General features: G+C 43.5%; 1 protein-coding gene across 2 annotated transcripts in view; it reads right to left on the bottom strand.

The window, feature by feature from the left end:
- Positions 1–20,468, bottom strand: part of LOC112241784 (amyloid-beta A4 protein-like) — a 51,670-nt gene that overhangs the window by 14,286 nt on the left and 16,916 nt on the right. Inside the window, exons 3-7 of one of the 2 annotated variants that reach the window (XM_042319832.1) lie at positions 20,150–20,291; positions 18,065–18,177; positions 2,717–2,901; positions 2,232–2,452; positions 1,878–2,048 (exon numbers count right to left, since the gene is read on the bottom strand). In XM_042319832.1, the coding sequence (XP_042175766.1) occupies positions 1,878–2,048; positions 2,232–2,452; positions 2,717–2,901; positions 18,065–18,177; positions 20,150–20,291 (832 nt within the window). The remainder of the gene's footprint in view (positions 1–1,877; positions 2,049–2,231; positions 2,453–2,716; positions 2,902–18,064; positions 18,178–20,149; positions 20,292–20,468) is intronic. The other variant, XM_042319834.1, reaches the window with a different exon arrangement.

The raw sequence follows: 20,468 nt of genomic DNA, 5'->3' as shown, positions 1-20,468 counted from the left end.
ATATCCAATAAATGTCGTTCCACTTCATGATTGTGTCCCACTTGTTGTTGATTCTTCACAAAAAAATACAGTTTTATATCTTTATGTTTGAAGCCTGAAATGTGGCAAAAGGTCGCAAAGTTCAAGGGGGCCGAATACTTTCGCAAGGCACTGTAGGTAGAGAAACAGGTGAACCACACAGACAGACACAGGTGATATACCAGTCTGCCTTGACATTTTTTTTGTGTGTGGGTGTGTATGCATGCACGAGATAAGGGAGACTGGAAATTCTGCCTAGTCAGGATCAGGGTAGGCATGCTTGACTGCGCGGAAAGTGCCGGAAAGGAGTGGAACAGCCAGGCTGGGGCTTGGAAACAGACAGAGACTCAACCAACTGACATACGCACGAGAACACACACACACACATACACACACACACACACACACACACACACACACACACACACACACACACACTTAAAGAGACACTGCTGCTGTTAGGTTAAACCGGTTAGAACATCAAGTCATTAACCCACTGCCAGGTCAGGCCACCATAAAAATCACCAGACAAACACTGTCACACACACACAATGTTATTGAGTTGGTTAGTGAGTGATGGAGTGAGTAAGAGAATCGTTGCAAAAGCAGAAGATGTGAGTGAGTTGGCTATTTTCCACCAGTGACATTCTCTGCTAATGTCGGCGCAGATACTTCCTAATATCTCGTCCGTTTCTTGATTAGGTCATTATACATAGTTTTTTATTTTTTATATATATCAGAATGACCTAATTGAAAGGTCAACCTCTGTCTGTACCAAGCCACCTGTTCACCCAATAGAGCAGACTATTTTGTTCGGAACACTCTGCACTTCCCTAAAACCTGAGATGGATCCAGACCCTCAAGGTTTGTTGCAGTAAAACTTAGCTATCCAGAGTAATGGTTCATCTGTAATAACTACTATTGGAGGGAAATGAAAGATCAACTCATTTCGTAAAAGGCTGTGCATGTTATTGACCTTCCACCACCTTCTAAGAGTGGCAGAAAATCTCTTTAATGAAATTCAATGAAAACTTAAGTCATTGACAAATATGATGCAAAATTTACACTGAACAAAAATATCGAAACAACATATAAAGTGTTGGTCCCATGTTTCATTAACTGAAGTAAAAGGTCCCAGAAATGTTCCATATGAACAAAAGGCTTATTTCGCTCACATTTTGTGCACAAATGTGTTTACATCCCTGTTAGTGAGCATTTCTCCTTTGCCAAGATAATCCATCCACCCGACAGGTGTTTTATATCGAGAAGCTGATTAAACAGCATGATCATTACACAGGTGCACCTTGCGCTGGGGACAAATACCACTCAAATGTGCAGTTTTGTCACACAACACAATGCCACAGACGTGTCAAGTTTTGAGGGAGAGGCCATTGAAGAGGAATGGGACAACAGTCTGATAAACTCTATTCAAATAATATGTGCCGCTCTGCATGAGGCAAATGATGGTCACACCAGATACTGACTGCTTTTCTGATTCACGCATCTACATTTAGTTTTTTTAAGTATCTGTGACCAATAAAATGGATATCTGTATTCCCAGTCATGTGAAATCGATAGATTAAAGCCTAATGAATTTATTTCAATTGACTGATTTCCTTATATGAACTGTAACTCAGTAAAATCTTTGAAATTGTTGCATGTTGTTTTTATATTTTTGTTCAATATAGAACTGAAACATCTTCCCCTTTCAGAGTAGGTAGTACATCACTTGTGCTTTAAGTGTCTCAGAGCCATCAGACAGACAGGTAGACTGTGTTAGACAGACAGACAGCAGGGGTTATAGTCCCCAAGGCAAGGGGCCTAGAGGTCCATATCGGAGGTCCAGTCCAGGGACTTACACACACTGGTGCTGCAGACAGACAGGCAGTACTCCTCTGAGTCAAAGTTATTCCGGTTGCCCCCACACCCTCCAAAGAGGAAGGGGGCACAGGTGCCCTTCTCTGGCACGAAGTACCAACGCTCCAGAATGGCATGGCACGGGCCCGACTCAGCACGCGCCCAACACACCTCTGAGAAAGACACACACTCTTAAAACACACACTCACACAGAGCAATCACACACACTGGGTGTGTTTACACAGTATGTTCAAACATACACACATCTTCTCCACCTTTGAAACCTCTCCACAAATCCTTGGAGAAAAATAAAACAAACAAACAATCATCTCTTTCAATCCATGGCTTGTTCTTACCTCTAACGACTTCCTCAACCGACTCAGTGGTGGTCGTGGTGGTGGTTGTCATGGCAATGTTGGAGGTGCCTTCACCACTGTCCCGTTCATCGGTCACGTCATCCTCATCGTCTTCATCATCATCATCCTCAAGACCATCTCCGTCCTCGTCTCTGTCAAAGGCATCCTCTTCGTCATCCTCCTCAGTGGTGACAGCCCCCTGATCCGCCTGGCGAGGCATGCTGTAGGGAGAGAGGGTGGAACGTGAGTCTATCTGGTTGTGCAGGTTATCTGTCAAAAGGATTTAACCACTGGTTTAGGAACTTCAGTAAGTATTTAAGATGATGTGTGTGTGCTTAAATGTCTGGATGTTTGTGTCTGCCTGTATGCATCTGTGCTTGCTCCTTTATGTGTGCACGCATTGTGTTTGTGCATTGTGTTTGTGCATTGTGTTTGTGCATTGTGTTTGTGCATTGTGTTTGTGCATTGTGTTTGTGCGTGCGTACTTGTTATCGGTATATTCAGTCTCGTCTCCACCCCACCACACATCAGACTCAGTCAGCTCCACACTGTCTGACTCGCGCTGTGTCTCCGCTGGGCAACACACAAACTCCACCCCCCGGAAACGGTCGATGCCGCATGGCAACAGCATCCCGTAGTCATGGAGATTCATGGAGCGGTCGCCGCAGGACTGATAATAATAGTAATTAGAAAACATCTCATTTGCCCATCACTTTTTAAGACACAGATCTTTACATATCACTAGTGTCAAGATGGTTTCCTGGTCAGGTACATGCTCAGGATAAAACTATGCAAAAGACTAAAGGTGATACAAATAAATAATATGAAGCAAATCAATCATTGGTAGAATTCTAGCTTATAGAATCAGTCAAAAATAATAGGATGAGGTGAGGAGCAGAGAGCAGTCCTGCATGCATGGGAGGATGGACCGAGATAAAGGGCTGAGTCATCGCAGCCCAGCACACACTCCCTCAGAATATGAGAGAGAGGAGAGAATACTGATAGGGTGAATCATCCAGAGGTATGGGGGTCAATGGGAGTCAAAGGGGAAGAGGCCCTCAGGGAATCCCTGCTGACTACACAGGATTCCCTGAACACACCCCTTATTACCAGTGCAAGTGAAGAAATTACGCACTAGGAAAAAAGAGAAGAAAGGAGAAGGGGGGGGGTGAAATGAGGAGAACTATAGTTGCATATAACTAGGTTCCTCCACTGTATTCACATCCTACCATACCTTTATCTGTACATTATACCTTGAAGCTATTTTATCGCCCCCAGAAACCTCCTTTTACTCTCTGCTCCAGACGTTCTAGACGACCAATTCTCATAGCTTTTAGCCGTACCCTTATCCTACTCCTCCTCTGTTGATGTAGAGGTGAATCCAGGCCCTGCAGTGCCTAGCTCAACTCCTATTCCCCAGGCACTTTCTTTTGATGAATTATATAACTGTAAAAGCCTTGGTTTCATGCATGTTAACATTAGAAGCCTCATCCCTAAGTTTGTTTTATTCACTGCTTTAGCACATTCTGCCAACCTGGATGTTCTAGCCGTGTCTGAATCCTGGCATAAGGAAGACCACCAAAAATTCTGAAATCTTCATCCCTAACTACAACATTTTCAGACAAGATAGAACAGCCAAAGGGGGCGGTGTTGCAATCTACTGCAAAGATAGCCTGCAGAGTTCTGTCCTACTATCCAGGTCTGTACCCAAACAATTTGAACTTCTACTTTTAAAAACACACCTCTCTAAAAACAAGTCTCTCACCGTTGCCGCCTGCTATAGACCACCCTCTGCCCCCAGCTGTGCTCTGGACACCATATGTGATCTGATTGCCCCCCATCTATCTTCAGAGCTCGTGCTGCTAAGCGACCTAAACTGGAAGATGCTTAACATCCCAGCCATCCTACAATCTAAGCTTGATGCCCTCAATCTCACACAAATTGTCAATGAACCTACCAGGTACCACCCCAAAGGCGTAAACACGGGCACCCGCATAGATATCATCCTAACCAACTTGTAATCTAAATACACCTCTGCGGTTTTCAACCAAGATCTCAGTGATCACTGCCTCATTGCCTGCTTCCGTAATGGGTCAGCGGTCAAACGACCTCCACTCATCACTGTCAAACGCTCCCTGAAACACTTCAGTGAGCAGGCCTTTCTAATCGACCTGGCCGGGGTATCCTGGAAGGACATTGACCTCATCCAGTCAGTAGAGGATGCCTGTTTTTTTTTTTAAATGACTTCCTCACCCTTTTAAATAAGCATGCCCCATTCAAGAAATTTAGAACCAGGAACAGATATAGCCCTTGGTTCTCTCCAGACCTGACTGCCCTTAACTAACACAAAAACAGCCTATGGCGTTATGCATTAGCATCGAACGGCCCCCGTGATATGCAACTTTTCAGGGAAGCTAGAAACCGATGTACACAGGCAGTAAGAAAAGCCAAGGCTAGCTTTTTCAAGCTGAAATTTGCTTCCTGCAACACAACTCAAAAGTTCTGGGACACTGTAAAGTCCATGGAGAATAAGAACACCTCCTCCCAGCTGCCCACTGCACTGAAGATAGGAAACACTGTCACCACCGATAATTCCACTATAATTGAAAATTTCAAACAGCATTTTTCTACGGCTGGCCATGCTTTCCACCTGGCTACACCTACCCCGGTCAACAGCACTGCACCCCCCACAGCAACTCGCCCAAGCCTTCCCCATTTCTCCTTCTCCCAAATCCAGTCAGCTGATGTTCTGAAAGAGCTGCAAAATCTGGACCCCTACAAATCAGCCGGGCTAGACAATCTGGACCCTTTCTTTCTAAAATTATCTGCCAAAATTGTTGAAACCCCTATTACTAGCGTGTTCAACCTCTCGTGTCGTCTGAGATTCCCAAAGATTGGAAAGCAGCTGCGGTCATCCCCCTCTTCAAAGGGGGGGACACTCTTGACCCAAACTGCTACAGACCAATATCTATCCTACCCTGCCTTTCTAAAGTCTTCGAAAGCCAAGTCAACAAACAGAATACCAACCATTTTGAATCCCACCATACCTTCTCCGCTATGCAATCTGGTTTCAGAGCTGGTCATGGGTGCACCTCAGCCACGCTCAAGGTCCTAAACAATATCGTAACTGCCATAGATAAGAAACAATACTGTGCAGCCGTATTCATTGACCTGGCCAAGGCTTTCGACTCTGTCAATCACCACATCCTCATTGGCAGACTCGATAGCCTTTGTTTCTCAAATGATTGCCTCGCCTGGTTAACCAACTACTTCTCTGATAGAGTTCAGTGTGTCAAATCGGAGGGCCTGTTGTCCGGGCCTCTGACAGTCTCTATGGGGGTGCCACAGGGTTCAATTCTTGGACCGACTCTCTTCTCTGTATACATCAATGATGTCACTCTTGCCCTCTGGTGAGTCTTTGATCCACCTCTACGCAGACGACACCATTCTGTATACTTCTGGCCCTTCTTTGGACACTGTGTTAACAACCCTCCAGTCGAGCTTCAATACCATACAACTCTCCTTCCGTGGCCTCCAATTGCTCTTAAATACGAGTAAAACTAAATGAATGCTCTTCAACCGATTGCTGCCTGCACCTGCCCGCCTGTCCAACATCACTACTCTGGACGGTTCTGACTTAGAATATGTGGACAACTACAAATACCTAGGTGTCTGGTTAGACTGTAAACTCTCCTTCCAGACTCACATCAAACATCTCCAATCCAAAATTAAATCTATAATTGGCTTCCTATTTCACAACAAAGCATCCTTCACTCATGCTGCCAAACATACCCTTGTAAAACTGACCATCCTACCAATCCTCGACTTCGGCGATGTCATTTACAAAATAGCCTCCAATACCCTACTCAACAAATTGGATGCAGTCTATCACAGTGCAATCCGTTGTCACCAAAGCACCATATACTACCCACCATTGCGACCTGTACGCTCTCGTTGGCTGGCCCTCGCTTCATACTCGTCGCCAAACCCACTGGCTCCATGTCATCTACAAGACCCTGCTAGGTAAAGTCCCCCCTTATCTCAGCTCGCTGGTCACCATAGCATCACCCACCTGTAGCCCGCACTCCAGCAGGTATATCTCTCTGGTCACTCCCAAAACCAATTCTTCCTTTGGCCGCCTCTCCTTCCAGTTCTCTGCTGCCAATGACTGGAACGAACTACATAAATCTCTGAAACTGGAAACACTTATCTCCCTCACTAGCTTTAAGCACCAGCTGTCAGAGCAGCTCACAGATTACTGCACCTGTACATAGCCCATCTATAATTTAGCCCAAACAACTACCTCTTCCCCTGCTGTATTTATTTATTTTGCTCCTTTGCACCCCATTATTTCTATTCTTCCGCTGCATATCTACGATTTGAGTGTTTTACTTGCTATATTGTATTTACTTCGCCACCATGACCTTTTTTTGTTGTTGCCTTTACCTCCCTTATCTCACCTCATTTGCTCACATTGTATATAGACTTATTTTTCTACTGTATTATTGACTTGTTTTTTTTTATTCCATGTGTAACTCTGTGTTGTTGTATGTGTCGAACTGCTTTGCTTTATCTTGGCCAGGTCGCAATTGTAAATGAGAACTTGTTCTCAACTTGCCTACCTGGTTAAATAAAGGTGAAATAAATAAATAAATAAATAAAAGTTTAAAAAATAGAACGAAGAAACAAGGAAAGAACAGGACATTGAGAGACCAAGACAAAACAGATTAAAAGATGAATGTGCGTGAGTGATTCCCGTAGCTGCGAGCCAAAGCCAAGCTTAGTCACAAAAGAGATTATTTTGTTGATTATCAAAACGATCTTTGGTTTGTAAGTGAAGTGCTCTGAACCGAACTAGGATTTTGTTTCCCTTTCTTGAACCATCCGAGTGCCATTCTATGAACATTAAATATATATATATTTTTCAAGCTGACTCTTCCTCTGTTTACACCACCACTTGCTAGCGCATAGATCAGAACCCCCCTGGACTGATAACACTAGATCGATAGAGAGAACACGAGATGGATCGGTAGAGGAGAGAACACGAGATGGATCGGTAGAGGAGAGAACATGAGATGGATCGGTAGAGGAGAGAACACGAGATGGATCGGTAGAGGGCAGAACACGAGATGGATCGGTAGAGGAGAGAACACGAGATGGATCGGTAGAGGGCAGAACACGAGATGGATCGGTAGAGGAGAGAACACGAGATGGATCGGTAGAGGGCAGAACACGAGATGGATCGGTAGAGGAGAGAACACGAGATGGATCGGTAGAGGGCAGAACACGAGATGGATCGGTAGAGGAGAGAACACGAGATGGATCGGTAGAGGGCAGAACACGAGATGGATCGGTAGAGGAGAGAACACGAGATGGATCGGTAGATGGGTAGATGAGAGAATACTAGATAGAGAAGAGAATACAAGATGGATAGAAGAGGACTGGCCACCCATCATAGCCTGGTTCCTCTCTAGGTTTCTTCCTAGGTTCCGGCCTTTCTAGGGAGTTATTCCTAACAACCATGCTTCTACACCTGCATTGTTGCTGTTTGGGGTTTTAGGCTGGGTTTCTGTACAGCATGTTGTGACATCATCTGATGTAAGAAGGGCTCTATAAATACATTTGATTGATTCATTGATAGATAGAGGTGAGACAACTTCAACAATATAAAAAGCAAGAGCAGGAGAAGAACAGAGCACTAGAGGAGAGGATCAGACTGCTAGAGGAGAGGGTTAGAGGGATGGCGTGTGACAGAACAACCCACTAGAGGTGGCCACCTCTGCAGAGAAGCCAGCAGACCAGCCCAACTCAGCTCCTGACAAAAGTCTTGACACCACAGCAGAACAGTCCACACCAGACCCTGACCATAGCATCAACATCACAGCAGAACAGACAAATGAAGAACCCCAAGCCCAGAGGACCTCACCCCCTCTGAGCACCCCCCCCCCGTCAGCCACCCTGATGACCCCCCTGACCCCCCCCACACACACCCACTGAGGACATACACAAGACACAGATTGTCCTTAAACAGGAAATATATACAATATATTTTTTTCTCCCAAACACAGTGCGTCTAAACTCTGGTGTCCAAACACCCAGCGCGCTATAGACCTTCTGTCTGAGGACCAACTAGGTTCACCCAGCCACATAATATTACACACAGACAAAAACAATCTGAGAACACAGAAGGAAAGGGTGGCCACAGCACTGAAGGGAGTGATTGAAAAAGCTTATTCTACTTTCCCCAACGCACAAGTGCGTATCTCCACCCTGCTAGATGACCGTGGACTTCAGGAAACAGCAGAGGGAGCAGCCCGCTATCCACATCGACAAGGCAGTAGTGGAGAAGGTGGGAAGTTAAGTTCCTCGCCGTACACATCACGGACAAACTGAAATGGTCCACCCACACAGACAGCGTGGTGAAGGCGGCGCAGCAGCACCTCTTCAACCTCAGGAGGCTGAAGAAATTCGGCTTGTCACCAAAAACACAAACTTTTACAGAATCGAGAGCATCCTGTCGTGCTGTATCACCACCTGATACGGCAACTGCTCCGCCCACAACCGCAAGGCTCTCCAGAGGGTAGTGAGGTCTGCACAACGCATCACCGGGGGCAAACTACCTGCCCTCCAGAATACCTACACCACCCGAAGTCACAGAAAGGCCAAAAAGATCAAGGACAACAACCACCCGAGCCACTGCCTGTTCATCCCGCTATCATCCAGAAGGCGAGGTCAGTACAGGTGCATCAAAGCTGGGACCGAGAGACTGAAAAACAGCTTCTATCTCAAGGCCATCAGACTGTTAAACAATCATCACTAACATTGAGGGGCTGCTGCCAACATACAGACTCAACTCTAGCCATTTTAATAATGGTAAAAATTATGTAATAAATGTATCACTAGCCACTTTATATAATGTTTACATACCCTACATTACTCATCTCATATGTATATACTGTACTCTATACCATCTACTGCATCTTGCCTATGCCGTTCGGCCAGCACTCATCCATATATTTTTATGTAGATATTCTTATTCATTCATTTACACTTGTGTGTACAAGGTAGTTGTTGTGAAATTGTTAGGTTAAATTACTTGTTAGATATTATTGCATGGTCGGAACTAGAAGCACAAGCATTTCGCTACACTCGCATTAACATCTGCTAACCATGTGTATGTGACAAATCAAATTTGATTTGCTACCACAAAAGACTTCCACCCTGCTACCATACAGCAGGTAAACGCAAGTATTTCCCATGACAGTGCCTCAAAACCAAATGTTTTCCTGGCCCACCACTCCACCCTGGACTTGAACAGCATCTATGAGCAGGTCCACCTATACAAGGCAGCAGTGCCCACCTTCGCCAGGACTCTAAAGACATCTAAAGACATCGCTCTCAAACGCAGCCCCAACACTTCACACAGGAGCAACAAATCAATGGACACCCCGTCCAGACCAGCGAGACACCCTCCCAGACCTGCAGGACCTCCCCCTGGACCTACACATAGAGGACCCATGCCGAGAGGACCTACATCCAGACCACAACATCACCAGCCACAACACCACCAGCCTCAGATCAGACCTATGCCCCTCCTGCCCAACCCATGCACCCCACCCCCACAAAGAGGGCCTCAACATGGAAGTTACACATACGCCCAGGCAGTGAGTGTGCAAACAGGCCCAACCCCCACTCTTACACTAGCCCAAGCCAATGGCATGTACCAGATGCTCAGCAGGCTCTGCTCACACTTACTGGCCTGAGGCCAAACCACACGATCAACAACATTGGACACTTTATGGAAAACAAAGCCTTCACTATCTCATCCTGGAATACCCAAGGTCTGAGGTCATCTGCCTTTGGCCTAAAGATCAGGAACCTGGACTTCATCAAAGAAAAAAATCGGTAATACAGACATCGTCATCCTACAAGTAAACCTGGTATAGAGGAGACGGACCCACTGGTTGCCCTCTAGGTTACAGAGAGCTGGTAGTCCCATCCACTAAACTACCAGGTGTGAAACAGGGAAGGGACTCAGGGGGTAAGCTAATTTTGGTAAAGAGCAGACCTAACTTAATCTATTAAATTAATCAAAACAGGAACATTTTACATTTGGCTAGAAATTCAAAAGGAAATGACCTCAACAGAGAAAAATGTTCTCCTGTGTGCTACCTATATCCCCCCACTAGAATCCCCATACTTTAATGAAGACTGATTTCCCCCTCCAGGATGGAGAAGCTATCATTTCCAGGGAGAGAATGTACTAGTCTGTGGCAACCTAAATGCTATCCTGGAGGGGGAAATCAATCAATTCTCTTCCAGGGAGAGAATTTACTAGTCTGTGGCAACCTAAATGCCAGAACCAGACAAGAACCTGACACCCTCAGCACACAAGGGGACAAACACCTGCCTGGAGGTGACAGCATTCCCTGCCCCATATGCCCCCCTAGACACAACTATGACATCATAACCAACAAAAACAAGTCACAACTCCTGCAGCTCTGTCGCACGCTGGGTATGTACATAGTCAATGGTAGGCTTCGAGGGGACTCCTATGGTAGGTACACCTATAGCTCATCTCTTGGCAGTAGTACTGTAGACTACTTTATCACTGACCTCAACCCAGAGTCTCTCAGAGTGTTCACAGTCAGCCCACTTACACCCCTATCAGACCACAGCAAAATCACAATCTACTTGAACAGAGCAATACTCAATCATGAGGCATCAAAGCCAAAAGGAAGTGAGTAATATTAAGAAATGCTATAGATGGAAGGAATGTTTGGAAACCTACCAAAAAAACAATTAGGCAACAACAAATTCAATCCCTTTTAGACAACTTCCTGGATAAAATATTCCACTGTAATAGTGAAGGTGTAAACTGGGCAGTAGAAAATCTTATATTTGATCTCTCAACTTCCCTATCAAATCCAAAAATGTCAAATTAAAAAATGAACCACAATGACAAATGGTTTGATGAAGAATGCAAAAATTTAAGAAAGAAATTGAGAAACCTGTCCAACCAAAAACAAAGACCTGGAAAACCTGAGTTTGGTGAATCACTAAAACAATACAGAAATACACTACGGAAAAAGAGGGAACAGCATGTCAGAAATCAGCTCAATGTAATTGAAGAATCCATATAGTCTCACCACTTCTGGGAAAACTGGAAAACACTAAACACAAAGAATTATCTATCCAAAATGGAGATGTATGGGTAAACCACTTCTCCAATCTTTTTGGCTCTATAACAAAGAACAAACAGCAAAAACATATACATGATCAAATACAAATCTTAGAATCAACTATTAAAGACTACCAGAACCCACTGGATTCTCCAATTACCTTGAATGAACTACAGGACAAAATAAAAACCCTCCAACCCAAAAAAGCATGTGGTGTTGATGGTATCCTCAATGAAATGATCAAATATATAGACAAATTCCAATTGGCTATACTAAAACACTAACATCATCCTTAGCTCTGGCATCTTCCCCAATATTTGGAAACAAGGACTGATCACCCCAATCCACAAAAGTGGACACAAATTTGACCCCAATATACGTCAACAGCAGCATTGGGAAAATCCTCTGCATTTTCATTAACAGCAGACTTGTACGTTTCCTCTGTGAAAATAATGTACTGAGCAAATGTCAAATTGGCTTTTTACCAAATTATCACACGACAGACCACGTGTTCACATTGCACACCCTAATTGACAAACAAACTATCCAAAACAAAGGCAAAGTCTTCTCATGCTTCGTTGATTTAAAAAATGCCTTCGACTCAATTTGGCATGAGGGTCTGCTATACAAATTGATGGAAAGTGGTGTTGGGGGAAAAACAAACAACATTATAAATTCCATGGACACAAACAACAAGTGCGCAGTTAAAATAGGTAAAAAGCACACACACATGTTTTCCCACAGGGCCGTGGGGGGAGACAGGGATGCAGCTTAAGCCCCACCCTCTTCAACATATACAGTGGGACAAAAAAGTATTTAGTCAGCCACCAATTGTGCAAGTTCTCCCACCAAAAAAAATCCAGAAAATCACATTGTAGGAATTTTTAATTAATTAATTTGCAAATTATGGTGGAAAATAAGTATTTGGTCAATAACAAAAGTTTCTCAATACTGTTATATACCCTTTGTTGGCAATGACAGAGGTCAAACGTTTTCTGTAAGTCTTCACAAGGTTTTCACACACTGTTGCTGGTATTTTGGCCCATTCCTCCATGCAGATCTCCTCTAGAGCAGTGATGTTTTGGGGCTGTTGCTGGGCAATGTGAAGTCCAAGATGGACAAAGGGGGTGCTGTTGGGGCTGTGTTTCTGGACCTAAGGAAGGCTTTTGATACTGTTAACCATGAGATTCTCATCACAAAATTGTCCAAGTTCAACTTTTCCCCTGATGCCTTGAGATGGATGAAATCATACCTTGAAGGCAGAACTCAGTGTGTCAGAGTGAGCAATGAGCTGTCGCCCACTCGTAGCTATGATGTGGGCGTGCCCCAAGGGTCAATACTGGGGCCCCTCCTGTTCAGCCTGTACATTAATCATCTGCCTTCTGTCTGTACTGGGTCTGAAGTTCAAATGTATGCAGATGATACAGTGATATATGTGCATGCAAAGAGCAAACAACAAGCTGCACAAGAACTCACTACTGTAATGGTCCAGGTTACAAAGTGGCTCAGTGACTCGTGTCTGCATCTCAATGTGAAAAAAACTGTTTGCATGTTCTTCACAAAGAGGGCAACAGATGCTACTGAGCCAGATGTCTATGTGTCAGGGGAGAAGCTCCAGGTGGTATCCAATTTTAAGTACCTTGGCATCATACTTGATTCCAACCTCTCTTTTAAAAAGCATGTGAAAAAGGTAATTCAAATAACCAAATTCAACCTAGCTAATTTCCAATTTATACTAAATTGTTTGACTACAGAGGTAGCAAAACTGTACTTCAAATCTATGATACTCCCCCACTTAACATACTGCTTGACTAGTTGGGCCCAAGCTTGCTGTACAACATTAAAACCTATTCAGTCTGTCTACAAACAGGCTCTCAAAGTGCTTGATAGGAAGCCCAATAGCCATCATCATTGTCACATCCTTAGAAAGCATGAGCTCTTGAGTTGGGAAAATCTTGTGCAATACACCAACGCATGTCTTGTATTCAAGATCCTTAATGGCCTGGCTCCCCCTCCACTCAATATTTTTGTTAAACAGAAAACCCAGACATATGGCAGCAGATCCACAAGGTCTGCCATGAGAGGTGACTGTATAGTTCCCCTAAGGAAAAGCACCTTTAGTAAATCTGCATTCTCTGTGAGAGCTTCCCATGTCTGGAATACACTGCCATCAGACACACAACTGCACCACATATCACACTTTCACAAAATGCTTGAAGACATGGCTAAAGGTCAATCAGATTTGTGAACATGGTCCCTAGCTGTGTGTTGCCGCTCTCCATGTTGTCTGTTGTCTGTAGCTTGTGAGGTGTGGAAACACTTTGTTGCTTTTATGAATTTTGTCTTGCTGCTTTTTGTTTTATGTTGCTCTGTCTGTATGCTATGTCTTGCTTGTCCTATGTTGCTATGTCTTGCTTGTTCTATGTTGCTATTGTCTATATTGTAATTGTTTTTAATAACCTGCCCAGGGACTGCGGTTGAAAATTAGCCGGCTGGCTAAAACCGGCACTTTTACTGAAACATTGATTAATGTGCACTGTCCCTGTAAAAATACAAATAAACTCAACTCAACTCAACACGGACTTTCAACTCCCTCCAAAGATTTTCTATGGGGTTGAGATCTGGAGACTGGCTAGGCCACTCCAGGACCTTGAAATGCTTCGTTGCCCGGGCGGTGTGTTTGGGATCATTGTCATGCTGAACGACCCAGCCACGTTTCATCTTCAATGCCCTTGCTGATGGAAGGAGGTTTTTACTCATAAATCTCACGATACATGGCCCCATTCATTCTTTCCTTTACACGGATCAGTCGTCCTGGTCCCTTTGCAGAAAAACAGCCCCAAAGCATGATGTTTCCACCCCCATGCTTCACAGTAGGTATGGTGTTCTTTGGATGCAACTCAGCATTCTTTGTCCTCCAAACACGACGAGTTGAGTTTTTACCAAAAAGTTATTTTGGTTTCATCTGACCATATGACATCCTCCCAATCTTCTTCTGGATCATTCAAATGCTCTCTAGCAAACTTCAGACGGGCCTGGACATGTACTGGCTTAAGCAGGGGGACACGTCTGGCAATGCAGGATTTGAGTCCCTGGCGGCGTAGTGTGTTACTGATGGTAGGCTTTGTTACTTTGGTCCCAGCTCTCTGCAGGTCATTCACTAGGTCCCCCCGTGTGGTTCTGTGATTTTTGCTCACCGGTCTTGTGATCATTTTGAACCCACGGGGTGAGATCTTGCGTGGAGCCCCAGATCAAGGGAGATTATCAGTGGTCTTGTATGTCTTCCATTTCATAATAATTTCTCCCACAGTTGATTTCTTCAAACCAAGCTGCTTACCTATTGCAGATTCAGTCTTCCCAGCCTGGTGCAGGTCTACAATTTTGTTTCTGGTGTCCTTTGACAGCTCTTTGGTCTTGGCCATAGTGGAGTTTGGAGTGTGACTGTTTGAGGTTGTGGACAGGTGTCTTTTATACTGATAACAAGTTCAAACAGGTGCCATTAATACAGGTAACGAGTGGAGGACAGAGGAGCCTCTTAAAGAAGAAGTTACAGGTCTGTGAGAGCCAGAAATCTTGCTTGTTTGTAGGTGACCAAATACTTATTTTCCACCATAATTTGCAAATAAATTCATTAAAAATCCTACAATGTGATTTTCTGGATTTTTTTTCTCATTTTGTCTGTCATAGTTGAAGTGTACCTATGATGAAAATTACAGGCCTCTCATCTTTTTAAGTGGGAGAACTTGCACAATTGGTGGCTGACTAAATACTTTTTTGCCCCACTGTATATCAACGAATTGGTGAGGGCACTAGAACAGTCTGCAGCACCAGGCCTCACCCTACTAGAATCTGAAGTCAAATGTATACTGTTTGCTGATAATCTGGTGCTTCTGTCACCAACCAATGAGGGCCTACAGCAGCACCTAGATCTTCTGCACAGATTCTGCCAGACCAGGGCCCTGACAGTAAATCTCAGTAAGACCAAAATAATGGTGTCCAAAAAGGTCCAGTCGCCAGGACCAGAAATACAAATTCCATCTAGACACCATTGCCCTAGAGCACACAAAAAAACTATACATACCTTGGCCTAAACATCAGCGCCACAGGTAACTTCCACAAAGCTGTGAACGATCTGAGAGACAAGGCAAGAAGGGCATTCTATGCCATCAAAAGGAACATAAAATTCGACATGCTAAATTAGGATCTGGCTAAAAATACTTGAATCAGTTATAGAACCCATTGCCCTTTATGGTTGTGAGGTCTGGGGTCCGCTCACCAACCAAGAATTCACAAAATGGGACAAACACCAAATTGAGACTCTGCATGCAGAATTCTGCAAAAATATCCTCCGTGTACAACGTAGAACACCAAATAATGCATGCAGAGCAGAATTAGGCCGATACCCGCTAATTATCCAAATCCAGAAAAGAGCCGTTAAATTCTACAACCACCTAAAAGGAAGCGATTCCCAAACCTTCCATAACAAAGTCATCACCTACAGAGAGATGAACCTGGAGAAGAGTCCCCTAAGCAAGCTGGTCCTGGGGCTCTGTTCACAAACACACCCCACAGAGCCCCAGGACAGAAACACAATTAGACCCAACCAAATGATGAGAAAACAAAAAGATAATTCCTTGACACATTGGAAAGAATTAACAAAAAAACAGAGCAAACTAGAATGCTATTTGGCCCTAAACAGAGAGTGCACAGTGGCAGAATACCTGACCACTGTGACTGACCCAAACTCAAAGAAAGCTTTGACTATATTCAGACTCAGTGAGCATACCCTTGCTATTGAGAAAGGCTGCCGTAGGCAGACCTGGCTCTCAAGAGAAGACAGGCTTTGTGCACACTGCCCACAAAATGAGGTGTAAACTGAGCTGCACTTCATTACCTCCTGCCCAATTTATGACCATATTAGAGACACATATTTCCCTCAGATTACACAGATCCACAAATAATTTGAAAACAAACCCGATTTTGATAAACTCCCATATCTACTGGGTGAAATACCAGTGTGCCATCACAGAAGCAACATTTGTGACCTGTTGCCTCAAGAAAAGGTCAACCAGTGAAGAACAAACACCCTTGTAAATACAACCCATATTTATGCTTATATATTTTCCCTTTTGTACTTTAACCATTTGTACATCGTTACAACACTGTATATATACATAATATGACATTTGTAATGTCTTTATTATTTTGGAACTTCTGTGAGTGTAATTTTTATTGTTTATTTCACTTCTGTATATTATCTACTTCACTTGCTTTGGCAATGTTAACATATGTTTCCCATGCCAATAAAGCCCCTTGAACTGAATAGAGGAGAGCACACTAGATAGATAGAGGAGAGAGACCACTAGATAGATAGAGAGGTGAGAATACTGGCAGAATACCTGACCCAAAATGAAGGAAAGCTTTGACTATGTACAGACTCAGTGAACATAGCCTTTCAATAGTAAGGCTGCCATAGGCAGACCTGGCTCTCAAGTGAAGACAGGCTATGTGCACACTGCCCACAAAAGTAGGTGGAAACTGAGCTGCACTTCCTAACCTCCTGCCAAATGTATGACCAGAGAGACAAATTTCCCTCAGATTACACAGATCCACAAAGTATTTGAAAACAAATCCAGTTTTGATAAACTCCCATATCTGTTGGGTGAAATACTAGTGTGCCATCAAAGCATCATGATTTGTGACCTGTTGCCACAAGAAAAAGGGCAACTAGTGAAGAACAAACACCCTTGTAAATAGAACCCATATTTATGTTAATTTATTTTCCCTTTTGTACTTTCACTATTTGCACACCGTTACAACACTGTATATATACACACATGACATTTGTAATGTCCTTATTCTTTTGTGTGTAATGTTGAGAGAATATAACATTTGACTGAACACAAATATAAACGCAACATGTAAAGTGTTGGTCCCATGTTTCATGACCTGAAATAAAAGCCCAGAAATGTTCCATCCCAAAAAAATTCTGCACAAATGTGTTTACATCCCTGTTAGTGAGCATTTCTACTTTGCCAAGATAATCCATCCACCTGACAGGTGTGGCATATCAATAAGCTGATTAAACAGCATGATCATTACACAGGTGCACCTTGCGCTGGGGACAATAAAAGGCAATGAAAATGTGCAGTTGTGTCACACAACACAATGCCACAGATGTCTCAAGTTGAGGGAGTGTGCAATTGGCATGCTGACTGCAGGAATGTCCATCAGAGCTGTTGTCAGAGAACGTGTAACCACGCCAGCCCAGGACCTCCACATCCAGTTTCTTCACCTGCAGAACCGTCTGAGGAGGGGGTGGTGCTGAGGAGTAATTCTGTCTGTAATAACGCCCTTTTGTGGGGGAAAACTAATTCTGATTGGCTGGGCCTGGCTCCCAAGTCGGTGGGCCTATGCCATCCCAGGCCCACCCCAGGCCCAGTCATGTGAAATCCATACATTTGGGCCTAATGGATTTATTTCAATTGACTAACTTCCTTCGATGAACTCAAACTCAGTAAAACCTTAGAAATGGTTTATATTTTTGTTCAGTATAGACAGATAGAGCGTACTAGATAGATAGAGGAGAGACCAGAGAGCAGAGACCTGAACACATCAGAACTGTGTGATAAGCCATGAAAGCATCCTGACCTCTTTAGCCACGGTGTGCCAGTGCAGGTGGCTCTCACACATGTCCATTCTCTCCTGATGCAGGAACTTGCACTTATCAGGAACCAGCAGGGCATCACTCACAAACTCTCCAACTGCAAAACACAGATTAATGATTCTCACACACACGCGCACACACACTGTGTTAGCGCCACTGACAGAATGTGTAAGGAAATTGTGCAATATGTATAATGTATGTGGCTACATGAGAAGCGTACAATGTGTATGACAGAGGTAACGTGCAATGTAAAGTGAATTCGGAAAGTATTCAGACCCCTGGACTTGTTCCACATTTTGTTACATTACAGCATTATTCTAAAATGGATTAAATAGTCCCCCGCCCCATCAATCTACACAAAATACACCATAATGACAAAGCAAAAACAATTTTTTTTGATTATTTTTGTGCAAATGTATTTTTTTTTTACTGAAATTTTACATTTGCATAAGTATTCAGACCCTTTACTCAGTACATTGTTGAAGCACCTTCGGCAGCGAATTACGGCCTTGAGTCTTCTTGAGTATGACGCTACAAGCTTGGCACACCTACAGAACCAGTCAAAAGTTTGGACACCTCCTCATTCAAAGGTTTTTCTTTGTTTTTTCATATTTCCTACATTGTAGAATAATAGTGAAGACATCAAAACTATGAAATCATGTAGTAACCAAAGAAGTGTTAAAAAAAAAATCTACGTATATTTTATGATGACAGCTTTGCACACTTAGCATCCCCTCAACCAGCTTCATAATGTATTCACCTGGAATGCATTTCAAATCAACAGGAGTGCCTTGTTAAAAGTTAATTTGTGAAATTTCTTTCCTTCTTAATGCATTTGAGCCAATCAGTTGTGTCTAGGTAGGGGTGGTATACAGAAGATAGCCCTATTTGGTAAAAGACCAAGTCCATATTATGGCAAGAACAGCTCAAATAAGCAAAGAGAAATGACAGTCCATCATTACTTTAAGACATGAAGGTTAGTCAATGTGGAAAATGTCAAGAACTTTGAAAGTTTCTTCAAGTACAGTCGCAAAAACCATCAAGCGCTATGATGAAACTGGCTCTCATGAGGACCGACACAGGAAAGGAAGACCCAGAGTTGCCTCTGCATAAGTTCATTATAGTTACCAGGCTCATAAATTGCATCCTAAATAAATGCTTCATAGAGTTCAAGTAACAGACAAATCAACTGTTCAGAGGAGACTGCGTGCATCAGGCCTTCACGGTCAAATTGCTGCAAAGAAACCACTACTAAAGGACACGAATAAGAAGAAGTGACTTGATTGGGCCAAGAAACACGAGCCATGGATATTAGATTTTTGGTTCCAACTGCCGTGTCTTTGTGAGACGCAGAGAAGGTGAACAGATGATCTCTGCATGTGTGGTTCCTACCGTGAAGCATGGAGGAGGTGGTGTGATGGTGCTTTGCTGGTGACACGGTCTGTGATTTATTATAGTATTCAAGGCACACTTAACCAGCATGGCTACCACAGCATTCTGCAGCAATGGTACCCTTCCCTAGATCTGTGCCTTGACACAATCCCGTCTCAGAGCTCTACGGACAATTCCTTTGGCTTGGTTTTTGCTCTGACATGCACTGTCAACTGTGGGACCTTATATAAACAGGTGTGTGAATTTCCTAATCAGGTCCAATCAATTGAATTTACCACAGGTGGACTCCAATCAAGTTGTAGAAACATCTCAAGGATGATCAATGGAAACATGATGCACATTAGCTTTATTTTGAGTGTCATAGCAAAGGGTCTGAATACTTATGTATTTTTTAATACATTTGCAAAAAAATTCAAACAACCTGTTTTCGCTTTGTCATTGTTGGGTATTATGTGTCATGAGGATTTGTATTTATTTAATCCATTTTAGAATAAGGCTGTAACGTAACAAAATGTTGAAAAAGTCAAGGGGTCTGAATACTTTCCGAAGACACTGTATGTATTATGTTGTGTGTAATGACCAGTAATTACTATTCTCTATACAGCGTTACTGTTGTTCTAAGCCAATTTTCCCCTCAAGGACATTCAACTTTGTTCTATCCTACACACACAACTTACCCAGGCAGCGGTAGGGCACCACGATGTGTGTGTGACTGCTACACTCCTTGCGTCCCTTCTTGCGTCCCTTCTTGCACCAGCTCTGAATGCTGACTGGCTGGTTGGCCTCCACCACGTTAGTGATCTGGAGCTCAGGGTACACCTGGGGGAAGGAGCATGCTTTAATGAATGTACTTCGCAGTTGTTTTCTATGGGTTTAATATTCCAGACATTTACCTCGGACCTCCCCCTTTCCTATCGCTTCCCTTGTTCCCTTTTCTCACCCTAATCTCATTCTGTTTCCACCCTTCTATCTTCCCACCCTCTTCCACTCCTTTCC

This window comes from Oncorhynchus tshawytscha, linkage group LG03 (genome assembly GCF_018296145.1).
Source record: "Oncorhynchus tshawytscha isolate Ot180627B linkage group LG03, Otsh_v2.0, whole genome shotgun sequence".
NCBI classification, from domain to species: domain Eukaryota; kingdom Metazoa; phylum Chordata; class Actinopteri; order Salmoniformes; family Salmonidae; genus Oncorhynchus; species Oncorhynchus tshawytscha.
Note: the sequence above shows the minus strand (reverse complement) of the source record. Positions and strands in the feature narration are given on the sequence as shown.